This window comes from Callospermophilus lateralis, chromosome 2 (assembly GCF_048772815.1).
Source record: "Callospermophilus lateralis isolate mCalLat2 chromosome 2, mCalLat2.hap1, whole genome shotgun sequence".
NCBI lineage: Eukaryota > Metazoa > Chordata > Mammalia > Rodentia > Sciuridae > Callospermophilus > Callospermophilus lateralis.
The window spans coordinates 101,524,665-101,544,171 of NC_135306.1; the positions used below are offsets into that span (position 1 = coordinate 101,524,665).

A 19,507-nucleotide genomic window follows, 5' to 3' on the forward strand; every position below is an offset into this window, starting at 1 on the left:
GAAGCCCAGTGATTGTTTTTGAGTGATTAGGAAACTCGCTATTAGGATTTTGATTTATTCTTTAGGCTAAAATTTTTAAAAATTCATAACCCTTAGAATTTGTAATATCTACTTCCCCACAAATTCCTTCTGTGATCATTTAAATCTGTTCCTCCTTATTCTAGTACCTTTGAAACCAGAATGTCATCTGCTGTTACACACATGGTGCCTGTTTATAAATGTTAAATTTTGGCTAAGTTGTTTCTTTCATAATGAAAAGAACCTGGTGTTGGGGATAAATACTTCAACTAATCATGGCTCAGATGGGTGTGACTTTGAGTGGGAAGATGAAGAGTGAATGTCCCTTTTCCTGTTTTCTACCTGCTCCTTCTATGTCATTAATCTTCCACAGCTTTGGTTCTTGGCGACTCTATTCTAATAATGACTTGAAATCCTGAACCCAAGGTATAGAACAACCCCCTGCAGTTGATTGAAATTAGCAAGTGGGTTGAAATTTGTTTTCTGTGCCAGCATCAGAGTGTGTCATTGTAGTTAGGCACTTAAGCACAACTGCCATAGTTTGAATAGTCTGCCTTCAGATATGGCTTTTTATGGTTATGGGTTGTTTTTGTTTTTCCCCCAAAGGTTCAACATACAAATTTAGGGTCATTGCCATCAACCATTATGGTGAGAGTTTTCGAAGTTCAGCTTCTCGTCCTTATCAGGTGGCTGGATTCCCCAAACGTTTTTCCAATCGACCGATAACTGGACCTCATATCGCCTACACAGAGGCTGTTAGTGACACACAGATCATGCTAAAGTGGACGGTACGTAAACATCTTCTCCAATGAGAATATTTCCTGGTTTGTTTCTGTTAACAATTTAATATTCTCATGATGTGAGCAACAAATGGTTGAACCTTAAGTTGAGGGGAAATTGAAAGCCATCAATTTTTGTCTAAAGGCACATGGTCTAAGAGGGGTGTGGTTAAAAATAAAATTAGTGTTTCCATAGCTCTTATCCAAGTGTTGCTAACCTAATTGCCGTGTTATGCCTTTGAACCTAGTGAAGTGCATACTGGTTTGGTTTTGTTTGGTCCAGCATTTGGCTTACTGCTCTTATTACCTTTGAATACCTTTGAATTAAGTTTAAAATGGCCATTAAATATGCTTGAAAAATGAAGCTATATTACCAGACTGGTAAAGAAATCTTAATAGATATGACAGTTAACATTCTTTTTGTCTTTGACAATTCTTTACTACTACTTCTTTTTTTTTTTTTTTTTTAGTACATTCCATCAAGTAACAATAACACTCCCATTCAAGGATTTTATATCTATTACCGACCAACAGATAGTGACAATGACAGTGACTATAAGAGGGACGTTGTAGAAGGTAAGTCCCACTGGCAAACTGGAGTGCCCATGAAGGAACTTTGAAGGGACAGGCCTTATAAACATGAAATGCATCATCACAAGTTAGGATAGAGTTAAAAATGAAATTGAATATGTACTATCATTGTTAAATTTGTTTCAATTTTTCCAGTTTGTTTATATAGTACAAAACATATTCATTGTAGGAACAGTTACAAAAGTTAGGGGGGAAATATTATTTTTCAGTAGTTCATCTGAAAAAGATTTTGATTTCTTTTTTTCTCTAAATGACCAACAATCTGTGTATAAATCACTGGCAACTTCTATCTACATTTAAAAAATAATGTCTCAAACAGTTTCTTTGTCTGTACCAGAAATATCACATCTTAAGCACATTATCTACTTTTGGAGATACTAAGAAATTGGAATGCATGTAGAGAAAAAAAAGAAAGCAGACACAATGGTGAAGGGTGTCAACACTGCTTTTGAGGTATTTAAGACAAAATTCAGAATTTCGCATTCAGTTCCTGCCTCCACCTTCAGCCATGTCTCCTGCATCTCTCCCTTCCTCATTGGATACCCACCACACTTAACTTCTTTCTGCTTCTTATGTGCACCAACATTTTTCTTGTCTCAGGACCTTGGCAGAGGGTAGTTCCTACCACCTACTATACCACTGTCCCCACACTTTACCAAGATGTACCCACTTTTTTCTCTGGGGTGTTTAAATGTTACTCCCTCAGATAAATCTTCCCAAAAGTTCTGAAATTATTTGCTTAATGTTTGTCTTCCCTACCAAATATTAACCTCCCTGTAGACATGGGGCCCCTTCTCTCACTGCTCTGTCCCCAGTCTTTACAGTGGTGAGGTGCTCAGTATTGAATGAATGAAAGATTATAAATAGAATCTCAAAAGAACAGTGGACTATCTAGTGATGCTCAGAATGGAAAAAAGAAGACCGAGAGAAGCAACACAATAGCTGTCTTCATGTATTTACTGTTATGTGGAAGAGGAGCTAAGTCAGTTGGGGGATGGAGGTTATAAGGAAATAATGTAAGAACTTCTAACATAACATGTCTAATGTAGATTTCCTCACAAAATAATAGACTCCCTTGCTTTGAAAGTATAAAAGCTGGATATCTCTCTCTTTCTTCCTTCTTTCCCTCCCTTCCTTCCTTCTTTCTTTCTCTCTGTGTGTTTTTGTGTGGTGCTGGGTATTGAATCCAGGGCCTTGCACATATTACCAAGTATTCTACTATTGAGCTGCACCCCAGCCTAAAGGTGCCTAATTCTTAGTAATATCTTGGATAGGTTTCTTGCTCTGGGAGGAGGTCTTTTTTCACTCCCAGATTCTGATTCTTTGAGATATTAAATTTCTTGGCTGAGAGTGTAGCTCAGAGGTACAGTGTGTGCAAAGTCTTGGGTTTGATACTCAGCATCAAAAAAAAAAAAAAAAGAAATATTAAGTGTTTTAATGAATCATGTCAGAAAATTGTCCTAGGCCAAGGTTATTTTCCATGACTTGTTGACATCAAATGTCAACATATAGTTTTTGTTACAACAAATTTCTTTTTTTAAAAAAACTTTTTGTTCTTTTTAGTTATACATGACAGTAGAGTGTATTTTGGCATATCATACATACATAGAGTATAACTTCCCATTTTAATGGTTTACATGATTTACACTGGTCATGTATTCACATATGAATATAGGAAATATAACAAATTCCTTTAAATATGCTGTATTATATTTCTCTATGGTCTCATTCTTTTTAATATCTATCCAATGGAATTTTGTCATATAATGAAAAATTTATGATCTGAGCTCTTATACTTGGCATATAGTAGGTAGATGTTGAAACATTTTTAAATGAAGGAATGATTGTTTCCCTTCTGCCATAATTTGTAGTGGCAAAGCTGTTCTGTGCCTTTCGAAGTTAAGACTGTAATGGTCTTGAGGGAGAGAAGGGGCTGGAAGGAGCATGGAGGGACATTGGTGATGTCAGCAATGTTCTTTCTTGACTGGGTATTGGCTGTGTTCACTTTGTGAGCATTCATTGAGATGTACAGTTATTTGTAACTTTTCTGTATGCATATTATATATCAACAAAAAGCCTATTAAGAAAGAAATAGTAAGAATTTTGATGATTCTGCCTTTTGGTCTTATCTAAGTCTTCCTTTTATTTAACTGGGTTATGGGAATGAAAAGTCAGATTTTTATTTAAATATTTTTTTACAGTAAACATTTGTTTATGAGGTAGCTCTGAATAGTTTAAGACAAATATAAATAAAATGAATATCCATTTCTGTCTCTTTCAGTGTCCACTTCTCCCTTCCTAGTTCTACTTTATAGGAATATCTGCTGGTATAAATAGTTTTTAAACTATATTCTCTAGGCAAATCTTTGAGCCTTAACAAACTTCTGTGATGTCATTGTTGAGCGTGGAACTTGGAAATTAGTTCAACAAAAGCTTTGTGTCTAGTATAGTGTCTGCAAATGTTGAATTTTTCCTTATGGTTCAGGGAGAACTGTTTATAAATGTAATACATTGAGCAGTTAGATGTTTAAGTGGGCTTCACTGTGCTGTGTAATTTGCTTATTCCTATTTTTGAGTTTATACATTTGAAATTCTTTTTGTGGTATTTGGAACCATTGGTTTGTTTTCCTAAACCCAGTAACAAAAATACTCATCATTTGGACTTAAAATTTTTCTTTAAAACTTTTTGATTCTTACACATAATCAAAAATTTAAAACTTAAGGTTTAAAAAAATTGAAGCAATTAAATTTTAAAAAACACAGTACAAGAACAGTTATTTTATTGAAATTATCCAACCTTCCGAATTAAGTTTCACATTTAGGTAAACTATAAATGTTTCCAGCATACCAATGCTTTTAGGCTGAATATTTTTATCTTGTTGAGTTCCAAGTAAATCAAATCTAAGGTCATTCTTTTAAGTCCGTGCTTTTCTTTCTCTGTGGAAAGTCCTTACTTTTTATAAAACATCTTTTGGGAAAATAAAGGATAAGTGCTCATTGATTGGTTATAAGCCAATTAATGTGCATCATTGTCTTATTCATCAATGATTAGTAGATTCCTTCTCTTTGCTGATAATTCCTAAAATTTTAGCCATCGGAGGAATTTGTGTAACAACAGAACATGAACCTAACAGGATAGATATTATTTTAACTCTTTTCTCTTAGTTACAGATCAGAAACCTAGTTTGATTCCATTTGTACTAGCGCTGTGAAAGGAAAACTTCAAGTCTAGGTTAGTAATTATTCAAGAGAATGTTTATAATAGGTGGGTATAGGACCAGCTCAAGAAAGACCTATGGCTAGAGTAAAAATATAAGCCTTTTGGGAAGTTTTTAGATTTTAGAAATAGGTCTATTCCAGTTTCAAACAGTTTGGGAGTAAACAAAATTGGGGGGAACAGCTCTCTTTACATTTATAGACAGGGCATAGAATTCCTCACTTCTTGAGCCTTCAGAGACCCTTGATCCTAAAACAAGTAGATTTTCTTCTTTATAAAATGCGTCTATATGAGAGAGGGATCCTGTATTGGTGACTGGGAGGGGGATTGCACTTCCTGATTGAAATGTTTTTGTCTGTGTTGCATTAGAAAGGAGCCTGTGATACTGGTCCTGTCAGCCAAGTGGATTTGAGTTGTGCGTGTGGTTTTGTTTTGTTTTGTTTCTCTCCTTTAATTAATTCTTAAATCAGTTGGTGGTATACTTGAATTTCTAAGAAATAGTGGAAACAGTTTGAAGAGTGTTTTCTAAGAGGGATTAAGAGTGCTCGAAGAGTTAATTAAATCTGGCAAAAGTGTCCCTGTTTATGAAAGTTTGTCACAGGCCCATGGAAGTGAAAATGGAGAGTGATTTATATTGGAGTGTTCAGTTAAGGAGTGTTTCTAAATGAAACCTTGGCTGTGTGCCATGGATAACAGAATCATTCTATTAGAGATACTTGTGTGGTTTGGAGACCCGGACTCAAAAGGAAAGTGGCTTTGGGAGCAGCTGCTGAGAGTTTCCCATAATAAGTTTTGCTTTTTGGTGATTCTGTGTAATTTATTAAGGTGTTTCTTTATGAATCAGTCCATGGGTTGTGTCCATGACAATGGACATGAGAGTTTCTCTGAGGCCTTTCTTGAAACTGATCACTTGTTCTGGGTGATACACTGTTTGCTTATCTCATATGTAGTGATGCTTTTTGGTGGTGGACGTAGTGGATTGACTTTGGGGCTAAAATGTAGACCAAAGGACTTGAAATTGTCTTACCTATGCATGAGGTTAATGTGTATTTTATGAAAGACTCACCACTAATTATTTTTATTAAGACAAGTATTACTGTAAAAATACAATAGCTTTAACTCACTTTATCTCTTTACCTTTATTCCATGCTACTTAATAGAAATGCTACTTACTTGTGGCACATTATTCAAATACCTGATATTTACATTTTTATTGTATACACCATACTGGGTGGTGATGGATGCTATTTTAACCTCGTTCTGAAAAATTGAATAATTTTATTGACATAATCATTTAGGTTATGATGTGCAAATCTTATTTTTTATTTTTCTTTTCTAGGTTCAAAGCAGTGGCACATGATTGGTCACCTCCAGCCGGAAACCTCCTATGATATTAAAATGCAATGCTTTAATGAAGGAGGAGAGAGTGAGTTTAGCAATGTGATGATCTGTGAGACTAAAGGTAAGAGAGGGGTGAGAATCTGTGCTTTCTCCCTGGGCAGTATACAGATTCTGAACTCTGGATGATTCCTTCAGACTGTTGATATATTTCCCTAAGGGAATTTCTGCTTTGCTTCATTTTCTAGCTGCTGACATTTAGACTATCCCAACATAAATATAATATGTTGGTTAGAGAACTTGTCTAAAAAACATCTACATAAGCATTAATTCTGCTTATTAATTTCTGTGTAACTCCAAATAAATTAATTCCCTTCTCTTTTAATCCATGCAGAGAATAGAGATTTTCTGATTGCTTTCTGAGATTTCTGTGAGAAATAGAATTCTAACAAATTTATACAGATATTAAGAAAAAGTGCTACGTATGTGTTTAGTCAGTTTTCTGTTACTATAATGAAATACTTGAGGCTGGATACTTTATAAAGAGAAGAGGTTTACTTCTGGAGAGTAAAGGATGTGGCGTTGGCATTAGCTCAGCTCTGATGAGAACCTCATCACACAAAAAATCACAGTGATAGGAATGTATGCAAGGGAGAGATCATTTGGTGAGACAGAAAGCCAGAATGTCCAGGAAGATGTCAGGCTTGTTTTTTTTTTTTTGTTTTTTAGAGAGAGAGAATTTTAGTATTTATTTTTTAGTTTTTGGCAGACCCAACATCTTTGTTTGTATGTGGTGCTGAGGATCGAACCTGGGCTGCACACATGCCAGGCGGGCGCGCTACCGCTTGAGCCACATCCCCATCCCAATGTCATGCCTGTTTTAACAACCCTTTTATGAGAACTAACTCTAGTCCATAAGACTATCACTTTCTCCCTAGGACAGTCCCCCCAATGAACACCCACTAGGCTCTACCTCTTAAAATTGCCGCCACCTCCTAACATGGTCATACTGGGAACCAAGCTTCTAACACATGAACTCTTGGGGAAACACGTTCAAATAGCAATAAGTTTAAAGCAGTTGCTTGATTGACATATATGTACACAATACACACACAAAAAAAAATTTAAATTATGTATAGTATTTAAGTTTAGAATAAATAACCAATTCTAAATTGACATTCTCCACTCCATCTACTGACTGAAAAATATTATCAGCTTTAAAACAGAAGACATAGCATGTGTATAATCAAAACAGCTAATGTGGATATTTATAAAGCAATATCATTCCATCCAGTCCCAATTAATCTTCATACCCACTTGGCAATATAAGTAACAAAATCCTCACCAAGTAGGCTTCAGCACTGAGGATGTGTTTTAGCCCAGATAAGAGGTCTGGAGGTAGGTAACTAACATCAAGTTGTTTACTTCAGAAGTTCGTTGATTTCTGTCTTTCCACTTGCCATCCTCTGGTTGTCCCTGTAACCCTGTGTCTAGCATTCCTCTGCTTGCCACACTTCTGGCCTTCACACCTAGGTATTGTGATGTCTGATAACGCCTGTTTTTAAGGCCAAGAAAATTTCCCCGCAAAGTCCAATAACCCCACAGGCCTTATTGGCCAGATCTCAATCACATGCCACCCCCAAGCCAAATCATCAAGATTATTTGCTGGATTTGCCCCAGAATTAGGTGGGGTTTGGGTGGACACCTAAACACACTCCAGGCTCTGCTAACATAGAAGAAGAAGGCTATTTACTGGAGCAGGCAGCCATTAATACCTGCAACAGGTGTTTCTTTTATCCCTATTTAAAAATGAGGATATGAGAAAATAAATTAAAAAACAAAATGAGGAAGTGGTTTAAAAGATTGAATACAAAGTCAATGCTTATTTCCATCTTTTAAGTTCTAAATTAAGTGTCTTTCTGCTGCAAAAGTCTCATATTAAATCCACAAACAGTACACAGACACACACACACACCACACACATAGAGCTTACTTTGAATTTCATTTGGTTAGTATATATTTGAGTGCCTATTTGAATCCAGATACTGATGTATTCATGAGCCTTTCTTACTTGCCTCTAGAGTGCTATAATACTCAATAAAGTGAAATAAAAATGAAATATATCATCTCTTTCACCAACACATTTAAGAATCTTGCCAAGCAAAGCAGAACAAAACTGGGTTGTGGGTGTAACTCAGTGACAGTGTACTTGCCTAGCATGCATGAGGCCCTGGGTTCAATCCCCAGCACCACAAAAAAAGGAAGGAAGGAAGGAAGGAACTGAGATAATGTTATAGAAGTGTGTTTAAATTTATGTAGCTCATTATCTGACTTTGCTAGTGAACAAAAGATTATACCTGTAGACTTTCAGATAGTGAAAAAACCTCTTTGAAATGTGAACTGTTCATATTGAATAACTTTCTAAAATGGATCACACAATTCCTAGCCTTTTTAGATAGAAGATAGGATATATGATTTACCCTTTTAAAAAACATGGGTCCTGGGTCTCGTTGTGAACAATGATTGTTTTATCTTAAGGAATTCAAAAAGTTCCAGGATGGTGGAGGTATTACAGGACAGCCCTTTCCCTTCTCATTACAGAGCAGAGACTGCCATGATTTTTCCTTTAGTTTTTGATTTTAACCCCATGTTTTTAACCCCACATTTCTCACCTCAGGCTCTTAGCCCTCTGTTCTTATTGCTATTGGTATGTCTGTCACACTCATCCCCAGCACAAGTCAATAATCTTCAGCCTTTGCTTTTAGAAAAAGGTTGGAAAGCAGATGATCAAGCTTATTAGAAATGTAAATAAATTAAAAATAAATTTGATGGCTTCCTTATGAAAAATTGTATCTTTAATGTGTTACAAGAAATATCTGTTTTTGCCTTAGAAACTTCGTTTTCTCTAGGGTTGGCAGGGACCTTAGGATTGTACAATCTCACATACCACCTGAAGTATAAATTGCTTCTGGATTCTCTGCTAAATTTTCATTCAACTTCCAAAAATGGAGAGCTCCTTCCTTCAAGAAATGGGCTCTTCTTTCCTTATTTATTCCCAGCTCTGTTCTATGTGGCTGATATTGCTAGAAAGTAGAACCCTACTTTAATTTTGTTTATTGAGTAGCTTTTCCAAAGCCTACTTAGCTCCTGTGACTTGCCTGAAGTCCTAACAGGAAATACGGTATAACTAATAATAATAGCAAAATTGCTCACACCATGTGCCAGGCTTGAAGTGTTTTCTATGGATTAACACATTTACTCTTTTCTTTCACTTTATTTTTTATTAATTTTTTTATTTATATATGACAGCAGAATGCACTATTATAATTCTTTTTTTTTAAAGAGAGAGAGAGGAGGGGAGGGGGAGAGAGAAAGAAAGAGAGAATATTTTTTAATATTTATTTTTCAGTTTTCGGTGGACACAACATCTTTATTTTATTTTATGTGGTGCTGAGGATTGAACCCAGTGCCCCGTGCATGCCAGGCGAGCGCGTTACCTCTTGAGCCACATCCCCAGCCCTGTAATTCTTATTACACATATAGAGCACAATTTTTCATATCTCTGGTTGTATACAAAGTATATTCACACCAATTCATGTCTTTATACATATACATTGGAAAATGATGTCCATCACATTCCACCATCATTTCTAACCTCATGCCCCCTTCCTTCCCCTCCCACCCCTCTGCCCTATTTAGAGTTCGTCTATCCCTCCCACGCTCCCCCTTCCTATTCCACTATGAATAAGCCTCCTTATATCAGAGAAAACATTGGGCATTTGTTTTTTTGGGGGGATTGGCTAACCTTACTTTAGCATTATGTTCTCCAACTCCATCCATTTACCTGCAAATGCCATGATTTTATTCTCTTTTAATGCTGAATAATATTCCATTGTGTATAAATGCCACATTTTTTTATCCATTCATCTACTGAAGGGCATGTAGGTTGGCTCCACAGTTTAGCTCTTATGAATTGTGCTGCTATAAACATTGATGTGGCTGTGTCCCTGTAGTATGCTTTTTGTGCTGCTACAACAAAATACCACAGACTGGGTAATTTGCATATAATAGTTGACCGGGCTTATGGTAGTGGAGGCTGGCAAGTTCAGACGCTCCACACCAGTATTGGCCAAGGCTTCTGTGCTGTATCATAACATGGTCGAGGGGCAAGTGGGTAAGACAGAAGGAGGGCCAAGCTTCAGATAAATGCACTCTCAAGATGTACAACCCATTCCCGTAATGATGGCATTAATCCATGAATGAGGGCTGAGCCCTCCTGACCTAAGTATCCTTTAAAGACCTTACCTCCTTTTGTTTATACCAGAGATTGGAGTGAACCCAGGGACACTCAACCATTGAGCCACATACCCAGGCCTTTATATTTTTTCTTTCTTTCTTAATTTTTTTATTTTCAAACATTTTCTCAGTTGTTGACAGACCTTTACTTTACTCATTTTTATGTGGTGCTGAGACTCAACTCTTAGCTGTCAGCCAAAATAAGTGGAGCATCAAATGTGCCTCACACATGTCGGGCAAGCACGCTTCCACTCAGCCCCAGCCCCTTGTATTTTTTTATTTTGAGACAGGGTTTCACTAAGTTGCTGAGACTGGCTTTGAACTTGGAATACTCCTGCCTCGGCCTCCTGAGCCACTGGGATTACAGGTGTGCCCTACCATGCCTGGCAAGGCCCTACCTCTTAATACTCCACAGTGGCAACTAAATTTCAACATGGGTTTTGGAGGCGACATTCAGACCATAGTACTCTTTCTACAACCTTATGATAGAGCTTTTATCATTGTTTTTCCCAGTTGCAGAAACTGGGATCATAGAGGTACATTCCTTCAGCTAGTGACAGATGGTGGAGCCAAGATGTGAACCTCAGTGGTGTGGTTTCAGAGCCAGGCTGTCAAACCCTATGCTCCACTGCTTTTCTGTCATTTAGAGCATTAAGAACACATGATTTGGAAATGGAGAGATCAGGTTTAGTCCCACCTGTTGTTAGCTTTTGTTATCACTGTTACTCAGAATACTAATGAGTTAGGTAAAAGTACTGCATTTGTGTGGGCCCCAAAATCTGTTTTGAGGATGTTTAATATTATGTGTCAAGTTTTTGGAATTAGATTTAGTAGTTCTAATAGTTCCAAGTCATATTTTCTAATATTGTTAGTTATTTTTAAACACATGATAAAAGTATAAAATATATAATTCTGAGTCTCATTCAGCACAAAGTATATCAGGTAGAAAGGAGTTTGTGTTCCATCTTTAAGCTGAAGTACTTTTATTTCAGCTCTTTGGAAGTCTTGTACAAGTATAATTAAACAGATAATCATATAGCAATTTGGGTTAGACCAAGTGTGTATTTTTCTGCTCTTATGATTTCTCTAAAATTTAAGATCTGGAAACTTTGGCACATTGATTTTTAAGCTCTGGAGCCCTCTTTGTATTCATTGTTGGTCAGATCATCTCCATAAGGAGAGTAAACAGACTGGCTTGCTTTCCTAACCAGACCTCCTCAGAGAGTAAACCATTTCATAGACTCTCTATTTGCTCTGACATCATGTTTTCTTTCATATTTCAACTAGTGAGACGTGTCCCTGGAGCTTCTGAATATCCTGTCAAAGACCTGAGTACTCCTCCAAATTCTTCAGGAAGTGGAGGAAATGCTGGGCCTGCAACCAGCCCTGCCAGAAGCAGTGATATGTTATACCTCATTGTTGGCTGTGTGCTTGGTGTCATGGTCCTCATTCTTATGGTTTTCATTGCGATGTGCCTGTGGAAGAGTCGCCAACAGAATGCCATACAGAGTAAGTCATTTATAAATATTTCCTTCTGTTTTTCTAAAGATGGGTAGAAAAAATATTATCAGAGTAAATATTGATTCCTACCACTTTTGTGTGTTGGTATGGTAGGAAACCTGTTAGAGCCTCTTCATTTGGAAGAGGTAACTTATCTTAGCTGTCAGCCAAAATAAGTGGAGCATCAAATTAAATTGCCCAGTAGAAATAAACATCAAGGACCAAACTGAGCAGGTCTCTAAGTAAATAGCTGACTTGGTACTGGGAAACTCTGGCTTTGTTGGACCACCAAAGAGAATGAGTACTGTAGGCTTGTGCTCTGGAATTTGTGTCGGAAGACCTTCATGGTGGTGTGGATCGGGTTAGTAGGATGGAAATGGCCTGATGGGGAAAGCAAGGTAGTAGAGACTTTTCTAAATTACCGTCACTGAATGATGCTTACCAGGGGAGATAACATGGTCCTGTCTGTGCCTGATATACCCAAATTGTCTGGCATCCTCCCCCCAGGAGTGTGTCTGGTAATAGCTGTGCTTGCAGATTGAGCAGTGGTACTGTTCTCATTAATAACCTACTTTCCTATCTACCAGAAAAAACAGGATAATCAAGCCAAGAGGAAATTTTCAGACTTTGATGGGAGGAAGATTTTTGTTTTCCCCTTTGGCTTTAGAATAAGGAATGAAAGAAAAGTCAGAAGGCAATAACAGTGGTAGGCACTTCTATTGGCCTTTACCCAAGTTGCTCATACAGCCACCTTTTAGTTACTAGCTCAAGAAAAAGAAAAGATCTCTTTTAATTGAATGGTGCCTTCCCAGAGATAGGCAGGGGGAGAGGTGGCATGTCAGCATGAAAGGACTGTGATCATTTAGTCTTTTTTCTAAATGACTTTAATGCCATTTCATTTGTGTATATGTTCAATCATTAAGAGAAAAGTAATTAACTTGGTTTTCTGAACAAGATTAATCTGATTAAACTCATTTTCCTTTGTGACCCTATATTAAAAATGGAAGATTATCATGACAGTTGTTCAGTCATCTCATTTCACCAGAAGATACTCATTGACTGTCTTCTATGTGCGGAGAGCTATGCTGGACAGTGGAGTTATAAATAACATAAACATGGTCTTTGCCCTCTCAAAGGTCATGGGCTAGTGGAGAAGATGTTCAGTAGGTGTACTGACAATACACACCTGTGCAAGAAAGCACAGGAATAGGAGAAGCTGTGGAGAGGAGTGCCAGTCTCCATATCTCTAATACCTTTGACAAATTTGTCAAAACCCTGACAGCAAACACTGTACAGTTCAGATACTTTACTGTCTAAGGAATATTTACTTTTTCTAAACTTACTGACAGGCGTGCCTCTATAAATCAGAATTTTTAAAAATACTGTTAATCTAAGGAAGTCAAATAGCCTTCTGCATTTGGTACCCCACAACTTCCAAATGGCTTACAGTGACCCAGAAGTTATATGAACAGTTGGTGAATGCATACACACCACTACCCTTTTACTTCAAAGTGCTGTTTATTGCTACTTGAAATGTCCTATCTAAAATTAGTCTTTGCTAAGGTAGTTGTTGCTGTTTTACACAATCATTTTCAGCTCTTTGAAGTATCTGAGAATTTAAAGCACTTTTGCTTAGTGTTGCCAATACTTTGATAGTTTCAGCTCATTCTCTTGTGAGTGATTTCTCTCTGGTTAATTTCTCTTCCCATTAACAGAGTCATGATTAACTCAAAGCTCCTAGCTACTTCCACACTGTAAAGAAAAATAACAGTAGTAACTTTAAATAGGCTTTATAGGAACATTTTTAGAATGTTTTACTTTATAGTCATTTTGTAGTTTCTTAAGGGTTTCACTAATAAAACTTCCTAAGCGATATTGTTCTTTTTAGTATCTGATTCTTTTTTTGTTGTTGTTCTTTTTTGACAGAATACGACCCTCCAGGATATCTCTACCAAGGGTCAGATATTAATGGGCAGATGGTGGAATTTACCACTGTCTCTGGAACAAACCGAATAAATGGAAACGTCCATGGTGGCTTCCTGAGCAACGGCAGCCTCAGCAATGGCTGCTCTCACCTCCACCATACGGTTCCTAAAGGAGTCAATGGAATTGTGAATGGGAGCCTAAATGGGGGAATTTACTCTGGGCACACGAACTCTCTAACCAGGACACGGGTGGAGTTTGAACATCCTCGTCATCTACTGAATGTAAGAGACTTAAATTATAAATAATAGCCTCTCTGTGCCTCAGCGTATCAAAGTACAAGAATGGGTGCTTGGCTTTTTTCAATTTAAGGAACCTCATAGGGTCACATGAATGGAAATAGTATATTTCACTAGCAGGCCCTTGATCCAGAGTAATCTTTGTCAGTTTTCTACCATCAGGTGATATATTTGTTAGTTGGTTTCTATTTTTAAATTGTTTAATTCTCCAAGTTCAATACCAGTAAGGAACAGATGGGAAGTTGTTCTTGAGATGAAATGGAAATACCACTGGGCATAGACCAAACCAGATACTTTATGTTTGTTTTATTTAAAGCAGCCTGAAAATCAAATACTGAGAGTTCTGGCAGATGGGGAAACTTCAGCAAGTTGGAAATGAGATGGTTGTGGAGGAGATAGTAGCAAACTAGAGTAGGCACTGAATTAAAGAAGCAACTTCAGTTGAGTGCCTGTTGTCACATAGGGCAGAGGACCCAATTTGTTAGTTTTTCTGTTTCTTTGAAACATCTATAAATCTAGTTGAAATGATGAGATGTGTATATGTTGGAAACTAATTCCGATTTTTCTTCTTTTTTCATTGTGGTGCTTGGGATCGAACTCAGGGCCTTGAGCATGCTAGGCAAGCACTCTACCACTGAGCTACACCCTTAGCCCTAGATTTTGTAAAGCATTGTGCAGACCATGCAAAACATGTCTCCAGGCCACGAGATTGTGACTTCTGACCTATCAAGAATTTCTTTTGTTTCACTTAGTGTGTTTTGTTGTTCTGACGTGTAAGCTTTGGAATTTTAGAATATTAGTATCCTTTAGTCACAAGGAAGCTTAAAATTCCCTTATTTCAGAGATTGCCTGACATAACTTAATTTTTGAAATAGGAATAGAATAAGTAGCATATTTTAGATTTATGCCTCTAAAGGGGATTCTCTGTAGTAGAGAGATATTCTTTGTCTAGATAGGCATCCACATTATTTTAATCAAACAGATAACTTATTTAGTTGATCAAATTAAGTGTTCATTTCATTTTTTTCATTGTTCTGATTAAAGATAAGTTTGCCATAATCCATGATGGACTATAATTTGAACAAATATAGAGTTTTTTGTTTTTAATGAATTTATTAAGATATTACCTTTGTAGAACAAATCTATAATATATATGTGTCTTAAAGCTAGAAACCTGTGGCTTTTATGATACCCCAATTTTGCATGTTGTAGAAAAAAAATCCTATTTACTTTAGTGCATCTCATTACTAAAGAGAATAACGATTTCATTATTTTCTGGGGAAAGACATGGCTTATATTCAGACTAGCTAAACTTTTTTTGTCACCATTCCTAGTCTAAACTACTAACATTGTCCAAGAAATCTGGAGAAGAGAGCATTACAGTTTGAATAACACATGCTGTTTCTATGAGAAGGAAAAATAAGGCTGATATTTGTTTTAGTGTTTGAACAGGGGGCTTTGGGTTTTCTGAACAATGACTTGCTATTTAAATAATAGCTGCCCCATTAGGTTATAATTTTAGAAGTTATCAACTATAATTTTAACCCATTAGTTGTCTTATTCTTCTGGGAAGGAAGAAATAGGGACTTTTTTTTAAAATGCCAGGGATCATAAATATCATTGAATTAACTTTACCATGTTTAGTGATTTGGATAAATGTATTATCCTGAAGGTTATAAACTTCATTTTCTGAACCTTTTGAGTTTGCCCTCAGACTGAAGATAGTGCAGGAATATTCTTTCCCTCAGTATTTTCTTAGTAATTCCTGTTGCTTGTTGGATCAGGATTGCTGAAAGAAATTTTCAGTCTTTTGGTTTGCTTACATTCTGGCTGTTGTTATGAGATGAATGGAAATGGAAAGTATTCTAGGAAAAACAATTGCCTGAACTTTTCCTAACCTTGAAGGCCTGTGTTGGGTTTGGGTGCAGTGTGACAGCCTCTCCCACCCTTATCAATTTCAGTTCTGCTGTTTTTCATCAGAAAGTAGAATTCTGACTCTGACTCTAAGAGGCCAGTTTGAGTTTTCAAACTTCACGTTTGCCATTGTGCATGTCAAGTGAACATTGTACAATGAGGTATGTGTTAATCTGGGCATTTTTCTTAATTGCTGGGCAGTTTCCGCCAAAAGCAACATCAAAATATTAATACTCCCCTCCAGGTCATTGCTGGCTGAGAATCTACTCCATCTGGAAAAATATGACATGTTTTAAAACAGTATAGTCAAGTGAACAGGCCTAATCGAAATAATTATAGGAAAATGAAGATGGGTTGTCTTGTGACATCATTCAAACACTCTTCACACCCTGTTTCTTCAACTGGCATCTCATATAATTTTTCCATGACTGCTAGAAAAGGAAAAATGAATAAGAGGTTATGATGTGTAGTGTATTTTGGGCCCATTAGATTTGAGACACTAAAGGGAAGTGACTAACTTTCTCCCTTCACTTATTTGCCTTTTTCCAGTACAGAAATATATGGAAAAACACAGCAGTTAAGTTTTTGGAGTCCAGTTTAATATTGTGCAGATCTCATTTGAGAATAATAAATAACAAGCATAACATCATTTAGCAAGTACATTAAAATATCAAGTATCCATTTATGATTGACATGGCTTTTGTATTTGTGAGTATTTGGCTACTAGTCTGTGGCACCTTCAGCATTTTCTTCTTTTCTTTTTCCTTGAACTTCCTTCCTGACAAGGGTGGTGGAATGTACACAGCAGTCCCCCAGGTTGACCCTCTGGAGTGCATTAACTGTCGGAATTGTCGAAACAACAATAGGTATGTTAATATGTATTTGCACAAATTGTTGTAAGTAAGGGATATGTGTTCTTTATTTATTTTTTTCCTTCAGCAAAGGAAATTCTTGAAATTTAACATAAGGTAGAAAACTCAGAATTTGCCATCTCAAGTTTAAGGCTGCTATTAAGTTTTTGCACTGCTTTATAACTTTTAATCTTTCTGTGCCTGTTTCTTTAGGCATATATTAATAATATTAAAGCCTTTGTTTCTAGTGGTAATATTATCAAAATGTTTGATGTTTTTGAAAATTTTTAATTGGAGTCATTCTCTGTCTTTAGTGTTTATTGTTTCTTATCTTGTTACTTTCCACTCTGTGGTACAGGATGTTATGAGGGTAAATGAGAGCATGTTTGAATGTAATAGAGGGAAAAAACACCTTGTATATATAGTAATTTTTTCCATAGTAATATTACTAAAAAATTTCCTACTGAATGATTCAACATTTTTTAAAATCCTCAAATCTTTATATAATTAAATAGCAAAATCATGTTTTTGTTTTAATTTTTCATTTAAAAAGTGATATATATTCATAATATTTCAAACAAGATAAAATTGCACAGAGTAAAATGTGTATTTAAATTTTGACAAGTAGACTATCAGAAAGAATTCATGCTACTTCTCCATATGTTAATTCCAAAGGAACATCAAAGTTCTTGTATTAATATTACATTAGAAATTTTAGTCCTTCTGTTTACATAATGATGGTTTGGGGTTATATGGCCTCTAAAGTCCTTCTTGCTTTTAAAATTCTGCTTTTAAAAAATTGTACTTAGTACATAAAATAACAAATATGATTTGGAGTTTGGATAGTCCATTATCTAAAAAGTATTTGATGTGCATTTTTTTTTTTTTTTTTTTTTACATGTATGAGGTTGAGTTCTCACTAGAAGGTGTTGAAACTAGAACTTGAATGATCTGGTCAACCGTAGAATTAGAAGTACATTGTTTTAGCCTGTGTTTTGAGAGTCACAGAACAAAAGCAGTAAATCTTGGGGACTTTTTGTTATCATTTATTTAACTCATCATAGTGTTTTTCTATTAGTAAGAGCCATCTGCCTATTTTATATACCAAGAGTTACGTATTTAAATTCTTTATCACCCTCATTTTGAAAATGTTCATACACTGAAGCTGTATTATTCTGAGCTTGTCAGAGTCTTTATCACAATTTGTTAGGAAAACATGCTAACAAACTGGCGAAGCTGGTTTATACACCAGATGGTAAGTAGTCAAAGGGATTCATCATAACAAATGGTTTTGTGAAAATATATACTGTGTTGTCCTTTGTGGTTCTTGTGGCCATCATCAGATCTTGACTCTCCCTACACATTAGAATAGCTAACAGGAGGACCTTTGGTCTAAAAATGAGTGGACTGGGTTTTACTCTTACTTAAACTTGTGATCTTGGGGAAAGTTATGTCTCTGGGGCTGTTTTCTTATCAAGAAAACAAAAGCTTGTCCTGAGTAATAAAAGATTGTCCCCAATATAATCCAATTGTAGACTTTGGTAAAACCATATCTTTATGATGAGGTATCATCTTAGCACCAAAAACTCTCCATTTCCCATTTCCTTAAAAGGATTTAAGTGACCTCTGCCATCTTGAATTCATGATCATTTATATGTGGGGGGAGAGAGAGAGAGAGAGTGAGAGAGTGTGTGTGTGTGTGTGTGTGTGTGTGTGTAGTATCTTAAAGTTTTTATTATGCATGGGTATTTCCTTTAAGACAATGAGGAATTGTATTTCTAGTAATTTTCAAGTTAATGACTTCCTGCATTTCATGTTTGTGAATTTTACTACTGTCTGGGAACTTATGCAAATTCTCTTCAGCTTGGAAAAACCAGCTTCTGTTTCTCTGTGGTTTAAATATTCTTCTTGCACAAGCACCTGTAGTTGAAGGCAAGTCTTTATTTGTCTGTGTTGCCTCCAAGGCTAGCCAAATGTCTTTCCTGACTCCCAGGAGCCACTGTATGATTTTGACACTTAATAATTGGACAGTAGATAAATATCAATAAGAAACTAACTTTAAGGGGAATGTGGCTCCGTGGCAAAGTGTCTATCTTGCATTTGCAAAGCCCTGGGTTTGACCCCCACCTCCAAAAAGGAAAAGAAAAGAAACTAACTTTAACTGTGGAAATTGAAATCATTACATTTCATGCTTTTAACTTTTACAACTTTGAAGTTGAAAACAGGTATCACCTCTCAAGATCCAACAAAATGGCAAAATTTGTAATAGATTTTGAAGATAGAGAAGTGTATGATATATGATTTGCTTCTAAAATGTGCAAAATTGAACTTAATATACCTTTTTAGAATATCAATGTTATTCACTAATAAGTTTGCATTTCATAATGCAGACTGAAATAGTGTGTATGTAAGAAGAAGCATTATTTCAGTAAGAATACATGGCACTGTAGAATTTTTGGCTACTTAGTCAGAAAATACTGAGCACTAGCCAGGCACTGGACTAGGTTCTGAACTGTTTCTATGTAGAAGGAATTTGCAAAGTAGCCATGGAAGTGGGAAGGATACTGCTTACTTAAGAATAAATAGATTACATGCTGTACATTAGAACCACTTGAAGCACTGCTAAGTATACAAATTGCTAGGCTCTACTTCTAGAGTTTCTGGTTAGCAAATCTTAGGTAGGACCTGAGAATTTGTATTTTTAGTGAGTTTCCAAGGAATACTGATGCTGGTGGTCCTGGCACCATGCTTTGAGAGCCACTAGAATAAGTGTTACTGGCT

At 36.2% G+C, this 19,507-nt stretch overlaps 1 protein-coding gene across 5 annotated transcripts in view; it reads left to right on the forward strand.

Annotated features, from left to right (window-relative positions):
• Positions 1 to 19,507, forward strand: part of Cdon (cell adhesion associated, oncogene regulated) — a 97,314-nt gene that overhangs the window by 63,048 nt on the left and 14,759 nt on the right. For all 5 annotated transcript variants that reach the window (XM_076846197.1, XM_076846195.1, XM_076846198.1 and 2 more), the window contains 6 exons: positions 625 to 806; positions 1,268 to 1,373; positions 5,945 to 6,067; positions 11,527 to 11,748; positions 13,666 to 13,946; positions 16,662 to 16,741. In XM_076846197.1, coding sequence (XP_076702312.1) covers positions 625 to 806; positions 1,268 to 1,373; positions 5,945 to 6,067; positions 11,527 to 11,748; positions 13,666 to 13,946; positions 16,662 to 16,741 — 994 coding nt within the window. The remainder of the gene's footprint in view (positions 1 to 624; positions 807 to 1,267; positions 1,374 to 5,944; positions 6,068 to 11,526; positions 11,749 to 13,665; positions 13,947 to 16,661; positions 16,742 to 19,507) is intronic.